This window comes from Mesoplodon densirostris, chromosome 6, assembly GCF_025265405.1.
Source record: "Mesoplodon densirostris isolate mMesDen1 chromosome 6, mMesDen1 primary haplotype, whole genome shotgun sequence".
NCBI lineage: Eukaryota > Metazoa > Chordata > Mammalia > Artiodactyla > Ziphiidae > Mesoplodon > Mesoplodon densirostris.
This window is the reverse complement of record NC_082666.1, coordinates 22,400,819-22,418,551: the sequence shown is the minus strand read 5'-3', so window position 1 is coordinate 22,418,551 and position 17,733 is coordinate 22,400,819. Positions and strand designations below refer to the sequence as shown.

The following is a 17,733-nucleotide window of genomic DNA, read 5'->3' as shown; positions in this document are numbered from 1 at the left end:
ATTATGGCTCTGGTGTTCATGAGATGTTTCGCTTTAAGCAAGTTGGTTAACCCTAACTTGCAGTATGTAAAGATCAGAAAGCCCAGTTTGGTTCCTGGCATGAAGTTTACTATTACCAGATTGAGGTTTTAAAAACTGCTGTATTGCTTAGATAAAAAGTCATCTTTCATAATTAAACTAATACAGCTAGAATTTAGGAGAAGAAACTCCTTGAGTGTGGCACAACAGTTTTTATTTTATTATGTACATGTATGTTATGTTAGTTTTCTATTGTGTGTAACAAATAACCACAAATTTGGTAGCTTAAAACACAAATCTATTATCTCACAGTTTCCATGGATAGAAGTCCTGGTATGGGTTAGCTGTAGAGTCTTCTGTTCAGGGTCTTATTTGGCTGGAGCTGTGATTTTTATTACGAGACTTGATGGCCTCTTCCAAGCTCACTGTTGTTGCTGTAATGTGGTTCTTGTGATTATAGGGCTGAGGTTCCCCCATTTTCTTGCTAGCTGTCAACTGGTGACCATTCTCAGTTCCTAGATGCCCTCAGGTCTCTACCACATGGCCCCCTTGATATGACTTCTCAGAACATAGCAGCTTAGTCTATAGGGTTGGCAGGAGAATCTCTTTAGGAAGGGCTCAACTTCTCTTTTGAGAGCTTTTTCTCATTAAGTCAGGCCTACCCAAGGTGATCTCCCCTTTGATTAAGTTAAAATTCAGTGACTTGGAATCTTAATTATATTTGAAAATCCCTTCACCTCTGTGAAAGGGTTTGTGTAATTTAGGTCATATAATTCAACCTAATCATGGGAATGAAATTTACCATATTTACAGTCCTACCCACACACCAGGGAGGGATGGATTATACAGGAGATATACACCAGAGGTGGGAATCTTGGAGACCATCTTAGAATTCTCTCTTCCCTTCTCTCCCCCTACTCCCCACTGCTTCCCCCTGCAAGGACCAGGGTTTGCCAATTTTTTACTTACATATTACTGAAATCTGTTTTCCCAGCCAGCTCTTGTACTAGCAGTTTGTGAGACTGCTTTAGGTATGATAGTTGAAGGTAGATAGCCTTGTTAAAACACTCTTCAAATGTACTTATTGTGCAAAGTGTAAGCTTAAGATTGCAGAGGGAACATGAAGCCTACATCAAGGAACAGAGACCATTTTGAGAGAGGAGAGAACTGCTTTAAAGTGGTAAAAGCACTCCTTACATTGAATGAGTCAGGAATGTGAAACTACTTCTTCCTTTGAAATATTTTCTACTCTTGCCCTCAGATAAACCCAAGGCTCCTACCTTTATTCTGATTTTTGCCTGTATTATGGCATTTAAAACATTATCCTGGGGCTTCCCTAGTGGCGCAGTGGTTGAGAGTCCGCCTGCCGATGCAGGGGACACGGGTTCGTGCCCCGGTCTGGGAGGATCCCACATGCCGCGGAGCGGCTGGGCCCGTGAGCCATGGCCGCTGAGCCTGTGCATCCGGAGCCTGTGCTCTGCAACGGAAGAGGCCACGACAGTGAGAGGCCTGTGTACTGACCAAAAAAAACCCAAAAAACCATTATCCTGTAGTTGGCTGCTTGCGTCTTTTTTAAAAAAAACTAGAATAAGCTCCTTGAGGGTGGGATCCATGTTTTATTTTCTTTTCTAACATAACTCTTTGCTTATAAGAGGCAGTGAGTAAATATTCCTTGATTCAGTCATTCATGCTTCATCACAGTGGTAAAGGGTGTTGGCACGTTCATGTTTATAGTACAGAGAAAAGCTTTAGTTCATGTCCAAAACATTTTGTGGAGCAGTACTAATGAATTCTAAAGTTACTGCCCTCAAGTTTTTTGCTTTCAATTATAGGAAGGTCTTTGGAAGTAATTTTAGTGTTAGCAACAGGCCTGGTCATTTATCTGTTTACCAGGCTCATAGCAAACCAGAAACAAAAATTTATAAAGGGGCTAAAGAAGGTTATTATAGCAGGATTATTCATGTAATTAGCATGCCACTTTATGATGTCTCTGCCTTCCTCTCTGGCTACTTCCTAACTGACCAGTTACACTGAACATTTTGTAGTTTCTTGACTACGCTGTTACTAATTACCTCTCCAAAGCACCAGTATGGACCATTATCACAGAAAGATACTTTGTTTTTTTTTTTTTTTTTTGCAATACGTGGACCTCTCACTGTTGTGGCCTCTCCCGTTGAGGAGCCACAGGCTCCAGACGCGCAGGCTCAGCGGCCAGGGCTCACGGGCCCAGCCGCCCTGCGGCATGTGGGATCTTCCCGGACCGGGGCACGGTCCCGTGTCCCCTGCATTGGCAGGTGGACTCTCAACCACTGCGCCACCAGGGAAGCCCGAAAGATACTTTTTTATACAGTGATTTGCTTTTGTTTCTTTTTTATAGCATATACTTCTTGAAGGTAGGAAATCATGACTATCTTTTGTTTTTAGTGCCTGTCACAGAATAGACACTTAACATGTAAGGGAATGAGTGCAGCAATGAAACTAAAAACAAGACAGCCTTAAAGCACGTGGTCTTTAGTGTAGGAACAAGCGGGTACATAAACCTTAACCCCCAAAGGCAGTTCACGCCACAGCACAGTGGAACAGGTGATACTCATGATATCTGTGATCAAAAATGCTACAGATTGGGCTTCCCTGGTGGTGCAGTGGTTGAGAGTCCGCCTGTCGATGCAGGGGACACGGGTTCGTGCCCCGGTCCGGGAAGATCCCACATGCCGCAGAGCGGTTAGGCCTGTGAGCCATGGCCGCTGAGCCTGCGCGTCCAGAGCCTGTGCTCCGCAACGGGAGAGGCCACAACAGTGAGAGGCCCATGTACCGCAAAAAAAAAAAAAAAAGCTACAGATTAAGTATACTTACATATGAGTTTAAGGGGATTAACTCACAATCTAGTGAGCATTTAAAACATGCAGTCATTTACTTTGAGGCTTATGATCTTGTCCTTTATTCATTAGGAAGGTTGCTAGGTTTGTGTTGAATAGAGCTGAGATCTCCACAATGAAAATCTTGTTTTCTATACTTGGGATCACTATAGAAATTTTGCCATAGATGTTCTGAAATCTCTCTTCCCTTGCATGATCATTTGGAATGTTAGCTTAAAAAGAGAATGAAAAATTAATCATCGCCAGGTAGACACTAATCTTTCTGTACTTAAGTGATTTTTACTTCAGGTTTTCTTGACATGAAGTCTTATCTGTCATTTAGGGTTTCAGAATTAATGCCAACAGAAAAGATATCAATAGATATTATATGGGAAACATAGGAAGGACTTTGCGTTCTTGAGCAGTGCTATTTTGCCTTTAAAGAAAGTTTTTATAAGAGAGATCCATTGCCAGAGGCAACCTTTGTCATCCTTATATTTGTTTTGATGTTTAAGATTAATTTTTTATTTCTTTTAAGCCTCTGCTAACAAAATCATCAGATACCTAGAAAATCCAGACTGTCCTTCATAGGCATGATTCTCCACATTGGTGCAGCTAGCCATGAACTATCCTTTTCTTCTCCCTCTTTTTCTCAGATATCTCCCGGGGCCAATTCAGCACCTCTACCTGGCCATCCTAACAAGGTGATTTGTGAAAGGGTGAGACTTCAGAGCCTGTTCCCTCTCCTCCCAAGTGATCAGAACACTACCGTTCAAGAGGATGCTCACTTCAAAGCTTTCTTCCAGGTTCTTATATATTTACCCTTTCCCTTCATAGGGCTGAAAGCCACAAAATACATTCTAGGTTGTTTCTAGGAAGGCTTGAGACAAAATTCTCAGAATCTTCTTACTTCTTATTTTCTGTTATATGTGGGAATAAGTATTCTTCTTAGAGGGCGTCTTTAACATAACTTTTTCAGCCAGCTTTTCTGAAGAATGTTTGTCTTGTCTTGAGCTGCTGTTACTATTTGACCACTTAATATTCTTGTTTTTTGATCTTTTGTTCTTAATCACTTGTCCTAATAGGTCTAGTTCTGTAGGAAGGTAGAAGATATTACAGAATATGTGAAATTATATAGGGAAGGAAAAATGGAAGCATGTAAGGTATTTTTTAAAGTCATCACTACTTATTTGCTTAACATCCAGAGTTTGATAGTAATACATATTTCAAAGAGAAAACATGGTTACTTGCCTTCTGTGACTTTTTATACCTGTGGGTAAAATGTGTTTAAAAATTTGGTTACATACAAAATGAAAACAGATTAAGGTATGAATGGATTTAAACTGTCATTAGGTTATTAACAAGAATACTAGGATGTGCTCACATAAATCATTGGCTACTACATTTACAGTCCATTATTCCTAGAGAAGCAAGTTTTAGTAATGGAATTTGTTATTACCACAAAGGAAACTAAGTTACAGAATTGCTTTTGTATACTAGGGTTGTGGGCCAAGTCATGTAATTGTACATGTGTATATAAACCTGACGTAGTGAGAGTTGCTAATCAAAGCTAGGACTTTTGGATAGTGCTAGCTCATTTTCTGTTTGTGTGGGAGTGACAGGTTGGGACTTGGGACTAGTTCTGAAAGAGAAATGCTTGTGACACATTAAATTGGAGGTGTAGGATTTCTGAGGGTAGGTGTTTATGTGATCTAGGGCCCTTTAATCTGCTTTCTTTGTTAATATTTGTGCCAGGTTCTCTGCTTTGTGTGTATTGTCTCCTTTTGTTTTTAACCGTCATAATAAATCAGTCCTGGATGCTTTTCTAGATGAAGAAATAGGCTCAGAGAATCTCGCTGAGATGCCCAATTACATATCTAGTTATTGGCAGAGCAGAAATTCAAATCCAACTTTTGCTATTTCTTGTCTACTATATCATACCAGCTTTGGATGTTAATAGATAATTCTGTAAACACAGTTCAGTGTATGTTAAGAGGCATCATCTGTATTGAATTGAATGGCATATTGACTGCCATTTTGGATACAGCATTAGCTTGCAAGAGCTTGATCTTTAACAATAGACCAATATAGCTAAGGAAGAAATTGACTTTGTACCTTTGCTACTGCCACTAATAAACAGTTATTTGACACTTTCTGTGTTTTCCATACCTCCTTTGAGTCTTTAAGCATTAACTCAGTATTAACTTTAAACTCAAAGAGTAGCTGCCAAATGCAATAGATTAAACCCATGTTTTGGGACTTCCCTGGTGGCACAGTGGTTAAGAGTCTGCCTGCCAGGGCTTCCCTGGTGGCGCAGTGGTTGAGAGTCCGCCTGCCGATGCAGGGGACACGGGTTCATGCCCTGGTCTGGGAGGATCCCGCGTGCCGCGGAGCAGCTGGGCCCGTGAGCCATGGCCGCTGGACCTGCGCGTCCAGAGCCTGTGCTCTGCAATGGGAGAGGCCGCAGCAGTGAGAGGCCCGCGTACCGCAAAAAAAAAAAAAAAAAAAAAAGAATCTGCCTGCCAATGCAGAGGACATGGGTTCAAGCCCTGATCCATTCCTACATGCCACAGAGCAGCTAAGCCTGTGCGCCACAACTACTGAAGCCCGCGGGCCTAGAGGCCCTGCTCTGCAACAAGAGAAGCCACCACAATGAGAAGCCCGCGCGCCGCAACAAAGAGTAGCCCCCTCTCGCCGCAACTAGAGAAAGCCTTCGTGCAGCAATGAAGACCCAAGCAACCATAAATATATAAATTAATTAGTTTTCAAAAAAAGAATTAAACCCATGTTTTGAAAATAAAACCAAAAAGTTAGACCCAGTTCCATTTGGATGTTGCAGAAAGGTGAAAGGTATTACTGTAAAGTTTTTATTTATAGTCCTAATTTAACTTAAATCTTACTTTTCTCTAACTTTAGAATAAGGCCCTCAATGTACTTTGCTCCCAAGAGAGACTGGAGATTTTCTTTGCCCGCTTAATACCCTACCACTGTTCCACATGAAGCAAAGTAAATCCTTCTCACATCCCCTTCGAGATGTTGTCAGATACCTTCAACCAATTCTGATACCATGATTGCGTGTGATTTCTTAGTTCCAGGTATGGTTCTCATCCTTATAAAACTTAGTTGCCATGTAAAAACAAGAACCTGTGCAGCCACGTCGTATCCTCAGAAAGTTATTCCCTTAATGCATTGTTTACTCTTGGCTTTCCTCCAAGTTGCTTTCCTCCCAACTCTTTCTGCTTTTCCTTCCCCCTTGACTCCATCCACTCTAAACAGACTCACCTACCTCTTCCATTTTTTTCTTAAAGCACGCTCTCCACTTCCATATTGTAGCTAAAACTAGTCTCTTTTATGAGGATATCATTTTCCCTGTACCCTTCTCTAAGGGTAAAGAAATTACTGCTTTTTCCTGCTCCAAGCATGGGATTGGGTATGTGGCTAGTAGGTAGGATGGTCATAGAGGTGAAGGAAAGTGTTGATACTCTCCTGGATCCTTGTTTTTAATCACTAGTCTTCTTTGAACAAAAAGCTCATCCTGTTGTTTTTTGTTTTTGGTTTTGGTTTTTTTGTGGTACGCGGGCCTCTCACCGTCGCGGCCCCTCCCGCCATGGAGTACAGGCTCCTGACGCGTAGGCCCAGCCGCTCTGCGGCATGCGGGATCCTCCCGGACCGGGGCACGAACCCGTGTCCCCTGCATCAGCAGGCGGACTCCCAACCACTGCGCCACCAGGGAAGCCCCGCATCCTGTTTTTGATTTTTTGTCATTCATCTCCACTACTTACCAAGTTTGTGTCACTGTCCTTGTTTATTTAAGACTTTTGCACTTTGCTGCTTTTTACTTGCTTGTTTTTCTAGTCAAAATCTTTCAAATTTTGCATGTTTTTTAATTTTAAAAATTATGAAATATTTCATATATGCAAGTTATAAAATATAAAGAAGACATATGTATAAGTTTTAAAAACCCACCATCTAGCTTAAGAAATCAACTATTGCCAATGTTTTTGAAGCTTCCATATTATATTCAGGTGCTGTCCCAAACCTGTGCCTTGGGTAAACCTCTGTTGAATTTTGTGTTCAGTATCTTTGCTTTTCTGTGTGGTTTTTACTACATATAGTATACCTCAATACTATACTATTTAGTTTCTGAACTTAATGTAAATGGTATCATACTTGGTGTATTTTTATCATTTTGAGATTTATCCATATTGATGCATGTGGCTGTGTCCTGTAGATTCATTTTCCTGCTTTTAGCGTTGCATTTATATGAAGGTACTGTACTATAGTTTATCCCTTCTCTTTTTGATGGACATTTGGGTAGTCTCCAGTTTTCTATTATTATTATTAGAAACAGTGCTGCCATGAGTATTCTTGTATGTTTCCTGGTGTACATTTAGTTGGTACTTTAATGTTCCTTTAAAAATTATGGCTTTGGGCTTCCCTGGTGGTGCAGTGGTTGAGAGTCCACCTGCCGATGCAGGGGGCGCAGGTTCATGCCCTGGTCCGGGAAGATCCCACATGCCGCAGGGCGGCTCGGCCCGTGAGCCATGGCCGCTGAGCCTGCGCGTCCGGAGCCTGTGCTTCACCACCGGAGAGGCCACAACAGTGAGAGGCCCACATACCGCAAAAAAAAAAAAAAAAAAAAAAAAAAAAAAAAAAAAAGATGGCTTTGTGTATTTCATGCTCTTTTTTTTTTCCCCTACAAGAGAGGTTTAAGTAGATGCACATTTGTGTCTCTATAAAAATAAGCCTATATTTAAAGTTAAATCAAAGTGCCTCCTGTAATTTTTTAAAATTAAAATTAAGGTATAATTAACATACAGTAAAATTCACCTTTTTCCGTGTACAGGTCTGTGAGTTTTGACAAACACATACAGCTGTGGGACCATTACAATCAAGATATATGATAGTTTCAGCACCCCCCAGAATTCCCTCATGTCTGTTTGCTGTCAGACCCCTATAATTTTAAAATTAGCAGTTTCGTGCTACCAACCAATTCAGTGATTGTGATTGAAGATTGTATGCTTTCATTAAGAAGTCATGTACATTGTGGGGAACTTGAATTTCAGGTGTGGCACAACCCTTGATTTCAGGTGTGTGTGTGTTTAACATACATATACATTCTTTTTTAAAAAAATATTTTCCATTATGGTTTATCATAGGATATTGAATGTAGTTTTCTGTGCTATATGGTAGGACCTTGTTGTTTATCCATTCTATATAGAAAAGCTAACCCCAACCTCCCACTCCACCCCTCTCCCCCTTGGCAACCACAAGTCTGTTCTCTGTGTCTGTGAGTCAGTTTCTGTTTTGTAGATAGGTTCATTGGTACCATACTTTAGTGATATCATATGGTATTTGTCTTTCTCTTTCTGACTTCACTTAGCATGATAATCTCTAGTTCCATCCATATTGCTGCAAATGGCATTATTTCGTTCTTTTTTATGGCTGGGTAGTATTCCATTTGTGTGTGTGTATACACACACACTCCTCACATATTCGTTATCCATTCTTCTATTGATGGACATTTAGGTTGTTTCCATGTCTTGGCTATTGTGTACAGTGCTGCTATGAATGTAAGGGTGCATGTACTTTTTTTTTTTTTTTTTTTTTTTTTTTTTTTTTTTTTTGCGGTACGCGGGCCTCTCACTGTTGTGGCCTCTCCCATTGCGGAGCACAGGCTCTGGACGCGCGGGCTCAGCGGCCATGGCTCACGGGCCCAGCCGCTCTGCGGCATGTGGGATCTTCCCGGACCGGAGCATGAACCCGTGTTCCCTGCATTGGCAGGCGGACTCTCAACCACTGCGCCATCAGGGAAGCCTGCATGTATCTTTTTGAATTAGAGTTTTGTCTGGATATATGCTCAGGAGTGGGATTGCTGGATTGTATGGTAATTCTGTTTTTAGTTTTCTGAGGAACCTCCATACTGTTTTCCATAGTGGCTGTACCAACTTACATTCCCACCAACAGTGTAGGAGGGTTCCCTTTTCTCTTCAGGGCTGTGTGTGTATGTGTGTGTGCATGCACTCATGTGTCTTAATACAGCTATTTGATAACTTTATTTTGTAAATTTACTAAAGTTAGGTGATTGAAATTTGTTGATTTATACATATAAAGAAATAGATTTCTGAAAGACTACTGTAAAAATATCTCTTCTCCAGCAAATTTATAGACTTAATAAAAATTTTAGCCAAAAATATAAGAAATATTTTATTTTAGAGCTTTACGGAGTTATCCTTTCCCCCCCATTAATTAATTAATTAATTTACTTTTGGCTGCGTTGGGTCTTCATTGCTGTGCGCACGCAGGCTTTCTCTAGTCGTGGTGAGCGGGGGCTACTCTTCGTTCTGGTGTGCGGGCTTCTCACTGTGGTGGCTTCTCTTGTTGTGGAGCACGGGCTCAGTAGTTGTGGCTCACAGGCTCTAGAGCACAGGCTCAGTAGTTGTGGCACACGGGCTTAGTTGCTCCATGGCAAGTAGGATCTTCCTGGACCAGGGCTCAAACCCGTGTCCCCTGCATTGGCAGGCAGATTCTTAACCACTGCGCCACCAGAGAAGTTCTAGAGTTATCCTTAAATTCATAAGATCATCAAAGGAAAGACAGGAACAAAAACTTCTCCAAAAATTGTCATAAAGGGAAATACACCATAATGATACTAAATCATATTGTAAAGAAATAGGTTCAAGTCAGTGAGTTCCATGTTGTTAAAATACGGTGGATGTTTTGCAGCCCTCATTCTGCATGACCTCTTAGTTGAACCCTTGAAACTCCATTACACTGGTTTTCACCATCACACTCGACTCTCCTCTCATCAGGTATTCAACATCAAATGTTGGAGCTTCTCAGGGTTCAGTATTGGGCCTCCTTTTCATTGTATAAACTATTTTGAGCAATTTTTGTCAATGCCTGTAACTTCGTTGACGTACCATCTATCTGTAGTATACCAAAAAGTCCTGAATTAACATGTCTAGTCTGAGCTTCAGTTGTCTGCAGAACGACTCCATGTGGAGGGATCCCTTGATTTCAGGTTGTTCTTAACAGCTTTTCTGTTTTTGTTGGTTTCATGTTTATGCTTCAGATTATTTCATTGATCCTTGTTTATAGCTTCTGTGGAACTAAATATAGCATTTGAAAACAGTACAATTATAGCATCAAGGTACATCAGTTTTTGTGAATCAGTGATGTTCTAAGAAAAATTTAGGACTTAAGGTTGTTAATACATTATTCAGAAATTAGCCAAACAGGCCTCCCTGAACTCAGGAAGCCACTGCTGGGTTAGCAGTTATGGCCAATGAATATAGAAACATAATGTTTTCCCACGGTATTTTATCCTCTTCATTATGATGGAATTGCAATACGTTATACCACTACATTCCCTTTGCAAGCACTCACTGCACATAAAATTGATCTGTTCTTTGGCCTTTTATGAAAAAACACAAACTTGGACCATGTCAAAAAGCAAAGTTCTGATTTTTTTTTTTTTAATGCATGCTCTGGTAACTTTTTTTTTTTTTTTTTTTTTTTTGCGGTATGTGGGCCTCTCACTGTTGTGGCCTCTCCCGTTGCGGAGCACAGGCTCCGGGCGCGCAGGCTCAGCGGCCATGGCTCACGGGCCCAGCCACTCCGCGGCATGTGGGATCTTCCCGGACTGGCGCACGAACCCGTGTCCCCTGCATCGGCAGGCGGACTCTCAACCACTGCGCCACCAGGGAAGCCCCCTCTGGTAACTTTTGAAAACAGAATATTTGAAGTCTCTTTTCCCTTCCGTACCTACAAGTAAAATAACATTCCAGGAGGATGTACTGTTTGAGTGGTTATGAGGTTGGATTTTGTTCTGAAATCTTTTGAGCTGAGGAATCAAAGCTGTACATTAGAAAATTAAAGTCCTTTGTGAAGTATATGAAACAGGGTTATATATATGTTGTGTAGTTCAAAGGCAGTATATTCACTGAATTGTCTTTTGTACATCTTCACTAATAGAAACATATTTTACATAAATTTGAATATAGTTTAAACAAAGATTTTCGTTTGTGGAAAATTAAATGAAAGAATGTGTAGAGATCATTTTGTAAATTATATTGTGTGATTCAAATGTCAAGTTATTAATTACTTGCTTACTATTTACAAAAAGGGATCTGTCTTGGTGGTTATTCTTTATTAGCAAGTTGCTTTATGTAGAGTGTTTCAGTTTTCTAAGTGCTTTCATGTCTCTTATTTTAAATGAATGGAATTCAGTAAGTATTTCCTCTCCCGGGCCATTTAAATTTAATGGTTGTGGAATGAGAAACTTCATCTTTTGTCAGATAGAATAAGGCAAGTAGAGTCTGGAAGTTTAAAAGAGGATTGGGAACTCATAAATCATGCTATGCTTATTTATTTGTACATCTGAGATGAATGATAGTCCTGAACAATGTGGGGAGAGCGGACCAGGTTATTGGAGATTTTACCTCCCCGACTCTAGTTGCCCCCTTGCTCCTTTGAGAAGTCCTTGGGGCTCACTAGTGTTTGCTGAAATCAGAGGCACTTTTCAATCACCATTTTTAATCTAGAACTTGGAACCTGTTTATGCTTTGGGGAAAGTTTGCATTATCTTCAAGACTTCCTGATTGACATATATATATATATATATATAATTTATATTTTATGTGTGTGTGTTTATACATATGCACGTGTGTTTGTATTTTTTTTTCTCCCATGGTATTTAGCATTTAATCATTTCTGATTTGCTTTTTTCGAAACTGTGGAATACTTTCTTATGGGTTGTTTTCACTTCTAATAATGATGTTTTGGTTATAAAGTTTTGGTGTTACAGAAGTGTAATCCTGTACTGATTTTATCAGATGTTGACTACTGAGTATAAAAGCTAGCTGGCTAATTTTCTTCTGTCCTTCCTCCCTTCCTTCTTCCCTCTCTTGCTCCCTTGCTCCCTGAATCTGCATCCGTATTCTGTACTGTAATATCTCTACAGTATTCTGTACCAGTAGAGACAGTACTAGTACACGACTACACTCAACATCTTACAGGTTTAAGTTGTCAACATCTGGTACTTTCTAAAATCAGCCTACTGGCACAGAGTCAGCAGGGACAGGAGGGAACTGCTCACCCCTGAGATTTCAAAACGTAGATTTTTCTGTAATGGTGAATTTATCCTTAGGGACTTTTCTTAAGAGAGTCCCTTATCTCTTTCTTAGTTCAGTGGTTCTCAGAGTGTAGTCCCAGACGAGCAATACCAAGCATCATACGGGATCATGTTAGAAATGCAAAATTCTTGGATCCCAATTCAAACTGTCTGAATCAGAGACTGGGGAGTGGACCCAACGATCTGGTGTTTCTGATGCATGCAAAAGTTTGAGAACCACTGGCCTAGGTAATGGGAGTATCCCTCCAGATTCTGCTTTGCATTTACTTCTGTCAAGAGTCGTTGTGGTAGCATAATTCTAGTTCAGTTTTTATATTAATTTCTAAGTTTAGAGGTTCACAGACAGCATGGGTAGTGAAAAATTTGAACCCCAGCCTTGGTGTGAGGAGCTAACCTGTGGTTTGAGTTCTCAGGGATGTGATCCCTCCTCCAGTTCTCAGTATATACAGAGTAGACACTGTGCCAATGGCTGACTTCTTCTAGTCTTCCCTTTTATTGAAAGCATATAGTACTTTGGAAATTTTGGCCTTATGCAGGGGTCTCAGTGATAAGACCTTATCTTCTGTCCCTCCTGTGAATATCAAAAAACAAACCTGGTTTTCAGTTTTCCTCTTTGTTTCTGGTCCTTGGAAATTTCTCTTTTTCTCTGAATCCAGCAATACCTTAAAAAAAATTTTTTTTTGGTATTTAAACCATTATTTATAGATGTTTATGTTAGGGTTTTCACTTTTAGTCCATGATTTTGTCACAGAAGTCGTTATAGTTACTTTATATCAAAGTTTACAATACTTATTTCTGTTCTGTAACTACAACAATGATCTTTCATGCCTTGTCCTATGTTGATTATAATAATTGAAAACCAGTAAACATTCTTCATAGTATTAGGAATACTTGTATAGTCATTGCAGAACCAAGTAGCATGTTTGGCCCAGGGAAGAGGAGTTGTAATCTTTTGACTACCTATCCTACTCAGAGGATGCTTTAAGTGAAAGAATGATACGGATTTGTTTTCATCTTTGTCCTCCGCTCTCTGATTGCCTTTTTTTTTTCTCTTTATTTTTTTGGCTGCATTGGGTCTTTGTTGCGGCACACGGGGTCCTCATCGAGGCATGCGGGATCTTCGTTGCAGTGTGTGGGCTCTTCATTGGGGCACGCGGGCTTCTCTCTAGTTGTGGTGTGCGGGTTTTCTCTCTCTAGTTGTGGCGCGCAGGCTCCAGAGCGCGTGTGCTCTGTAGTTTGCGGCACGCGGGCTCTCTCGTTGAGGTGTGCAGGCTTAGGTGCCCGACCAGGGATTGAACCCGCATCCCCTGCATTGGAAGGCAGATTCTTTACCACTGGACCAGCAGGGAAGTCCCTGATTGCCTTTTTATATTTCTTATGATAAGAGAGCTGTGGGCTTAAGTTTTATTAAGAACTTGTAAGTTCTCAATCATACTATTTTTGAATCCACATTGTGTATGGTATTTTTCTCAGAGTCCTCTGATTCGTTCTAATTTGTAATGATTGTTTTTCAGACCTGCTGTACTGCCATCACCCTGGGATTTCTTTTCATTGCACTTCTGGCTTGCTTCTATTTCTTGGATCCTGTATTTATATATATGTCCCCAGGTGAAGGAGAGAGCATGCACGCATACGTAAAAATCAATCAAGTAAAATTTTCTGAATGGATGTATGAGAAGCAACTTTGAATCTTAATACATTTGGCAAGGTCTTTGTTTTTTCCCTTATACTAGACTAATAGTTTGATTGGAATATAAAACTCTAGATTCAACATTATTTTCCCCCAGAGCACTTTAGCATCTTTTGTTTTCTGTGGGAAGTCTAATGCTAATCTAATTCTTTTTCTTTGTAGGTTACTCCCCCTTTCTTTTTCTGGAAACTGAGAATTTTTTATGCAGTTCCTTAGAGTATTAAAATTGATAAGGAATATGATGAAACCATATTGCATATAGTAAAATAACATTTTAGTAATTCTATGTCACTAAATATCAGTTGTAGTTTCCTATTACTTTGAGTGAAAAAGTAAGGCTTATTACCATAATACTAATGAAGAGCTCACTTCCACATATTTCCCTTCACTTCCTAGTCTTTGTCTCCTCTTACACACTGAGAACCTTTCACAACACAAAGAGAAGGGATGGGAAACTTTCTCAGTCATCTTTCCTTATCTCCACTCTTAAAAGTAATGCATCTGTTGTAAAATAAGAATATGCTAACCCACAACTTGAACATCACTGAAAATACGTAAAGGTTGATAGCCTAAGTGTTTTTTCAATACTTAGTTATTTTGTGGATCTCTAGCATTCTCCTCCATTTGGGCAGTGAATTTTTAGAATTCAGAGTTCCATGTCTTAGCTTGCATGAAGCTTTGCGGGACAGGTTTATACATATGAAAGCCAGTGATTATGATTGGTTGCTAGCATATTGTACCTCAAAAAGTCAATGTTAATCAAGTCTGTTTTACCACACGTGGAGATCACATTTCTAATGCTTATGTGTAGTTCATGTATGAGTTTGTCAAGTCTTACTTGTTCTGTTGTTTTGTTTTAATCAGAATATCTAAATATTAATGGTTATTTTTCACTTTCTAAGTTTTACGATTATCAGAACATAATTGATTTTCTTATTAAAATCAAGGGGTTAAAAACAACTACTTTTGGGCTTCCCTGGTGGCGCAGTGGTTGAGAGTCCGCCTGCCGATGCAGGAGACACGGGTTCGTGCCCCGGTCTAGGAGGATCCCACATGCCGCGGAGCGGCTGGGCCCGTGAGCCATGGCCGCTGAGCCTGCATGTCCGGAGCCTGTGCTCCGCAACGGGAGAGGCCACAACAGTGAGAGGCCCCGCGTACCGCAAAAAAAAAAACAAAACAAAAAAACTACTTTTAATAGCACCATTAAATATAGGGAGAAAATAAGGTTAGTGTGAGGAAAGTTACAAGAGCATTTGTATATGGTTCTGAAACCTATTTTCTATTTTAGTTTTAACAAATGTGAATTATAATATTCTTAAGTATAGAAGGAAAATGACATGGTTTTTTGAATACATCTGCTGAATAATTTAGAATAATCAAAAGTAACCATTTAGCAGTTTGCTTCATTCCTATCAGTTTAATCAGTTCTGTTTTATATGCTTATATTTTAAAATCTAACATAGTATGTAACCTCATATATTCTTTAGCTAATATTAACATTTTTGTTCTAGCAGCAGGTGCCAATCAAAAGTTCCCTAATGCCTAAATGATTAGAATTTGCAGGAGCAGACTGGAGATAGGAGAGGCTCTATTAGAAAACACACAGCCCTCATCAGACTTTCAGTTAACTTGTAATTTTGACAGTTTTGATGAGAGACTCAATTGAAAAATTGAGTTGTGTGGGGAATCCTGGAGAGTTAAGAATTCAATTAAGTGATCCATACCAATTTTATAGCTAAACCCTTGAAAACTTGAGACTGTGCTTCAACATTAACAGGTATGGGTTTTTAATTATCTACCACTCCCATGATCTACCTGAAATGCCATGTCTTTCCCAAAGATATTCTATGATATTCTAATTAAGAACTGAAGAACTAGATCAGTTGACTGTTTTTTAATGTTTTAAATAAATTTTACTTTGTCCACATAAACATTATTAAATAATAAATGTAATGGCCTTAAACAACAGGAATAAAGAGGCAGGCAAGTGTAATTTTAAATCAAATCAAGGGCCTACTTAAATTATACCCCCTCCTAAATTGATCTCTCAGCTAAGAATTAATGCCTAAAAGAGTAACTATTAACTGATGGGAGGACATAGTAGGTTTTCTCAGTTGAATTAGAGTTTTAAAGAGATGGTCAGGTACCATAGAAATTGTTTATTGCCCTACTGTGTACCTTGTGTGTTGTTACCTGGTTAATTTTATGATATTTTAAAGAAAGAGTTAACTTTTCATTTGATATTATTTACGGTGCATCTCCCTTTCCCACCCCACCCCTCGTATCTTTTAAAGGTATTTAATTCAGGTTGATAGTGTATTTTTTCCCTCCTTTACACTTTGTGGTAAACATACTTAAACACCTATGCATGTAAACAGTAATGCACAAGTCCTTAAAAGATTTTATTCAGTTGATTGATTTTGTTGCATTGGCAGAGTGAAGATAGTCCAAGTCCCAAGAGACAGCGCCTCTCTCATTCAGTCTTTGATTATACATCAGCATCACCAGCTCCCTCACCACCAATGCGACCATGGGAGATGACATCAAATAGGCAGCCCCCTTCAGTTCGACCAAGCCAACATCACTTCTCAGGGGAACGATGCAACACACCTGCACGCAACAGAAGAAGGTTAGTTGGTTACAGTTACTTATTAAATTTGTGGTCATTGGTAGATTTGTGAGTTTTTTTTTAACATCAGAAAGCATTTTTTTCTGTAGGAATTTTATAAACACATCAAAACCTTTTTACTTGTATGCTTACACACGAGAAACAACATTACAAGTTGTTTAGATTTCTACAGTCCATCATGAGAGTTCATTTAGCTTGTGACTGACAGAAGAAGAAATTGAAAGAGGCTAAAGTGGTTTACCTAAAATCAATCCATACCATTATATGTGAATTCAACCACCTTAAGGTTTAAGACTTTTTGTGGGCTAGGCTTCAATCCATATTACTGAAAAATGCATTTTATAGTTTACAACTGTAAGGAAATATAGAACCATGGTCTTAGGAATGAGCAACCTCTTTTTCGCGCCATTCTTATCCACTGCATTCTTAGAAATGAATAACCTCTCTCCAGATATTCCTTCTGTATCCTCTAAGGCAACTGGGAGCTTAATTAAGTTTCTTTAAAATTGTGGAGCCTGTGATATGAAGAGTGACTGAAATTTAGTTTGGCTTTCAGTCCTATCTTCCATATAGGACTTGCCCCTTGCCTTTCCTTCCCAGGGGAATACATTTCCTGAGCTGCTTCCTCTTTAGTAGTTGTCCGAGATCATACCTTCTTCTTCCAAGGAACTAGAGTCATATTTCCAGGCGGAAACAATAGAAGGGAACAATTTTGACAGAAATAGTACAAAATCATTTTCGAGAATTGAAGAGGGACTTCCCTGGTGGCGCAGTGGTTAAGAATCTGCCTGCCAATGCAGGGGATGCGGGTTTGAGCCCTGGTCCAGGAAGATCCCACATGCCGCGGAGCAACTAAGCCCGTGCGCCACAACTACTGAGCCTGCGCTCTAGAGCCTGCGAGCCACAACTACTGAAGCCCGCGCACCTAGAGACCGTGCTCCACAACAAAAGAAGCCACTGAAATGAGAAGCCCGCGCACCACAATGAAGAGTAGCCCCCGCTTGCCACAACTAGAGAAAGCCTGTGTGCAGCAACGAAGACCCAACGCATCCATAAATAAATAAATAAATAAATAAATAAATAAATAAATATTTAAAAATTGAAGAAAGGCTGAGTGTTGAGCAAATTTCTTGGTGAAATTTAAGAATATGCATAAACATTCAGAGATGAAGAATGTTGAACAATAAGAGATCCTCCCTGAATCATACATCATGATCAAGAGGGATTTATCCTGGGATTGCAAGGATTTTTCAGTATCCACAAGTGTGATACACAACATTAACATATTGAAGAATAAAAACCATATGATTGTTTCAATAGATGTAGAAAAAGCTTTTGATAAGATTTAGCATCCGTTTATGATTAAAAACTCTCCAGAAAGTGGGCATAGAGGGCACATACTTCA

At 39.7% G+C, this 17,733-nt stretch overlaps 1 protein-coding gene across 8 annotated transcripts in view; it reads left to right on the top strand.

Moving 5' to 3' along the window:
• RNF38 (ring finger protein 38) overlaps positions 1-17,733 on the top strand; it is a 134,757-nt gene that overhangs the window by 79,754 nt on the left and 37,270 nt on the right. For 5 of the 8 annotated variants that reach the window (XM_060101413.1, XM_060101417.1, XM_060101409.1 and 2 more), the window contains one exon: positions 16,135-16,328. In XM_060101413.1, coding sequence (XP_059957396.1) covers positions 16,222-16,328 — 107 coding nt within the window. In that variant the 5' untranslated portion in view covers positions 16,135-16,221. Of the gene's footprint in view, positions 1-3,529; positions 3,680-16,134; positions 16,329-17,733 lie in introns of those variants that run through there. The other 3 variants (XM_060101410.1, XM_060101411.1, XM_060101416.1) reach the window with 3 other exon arrangements.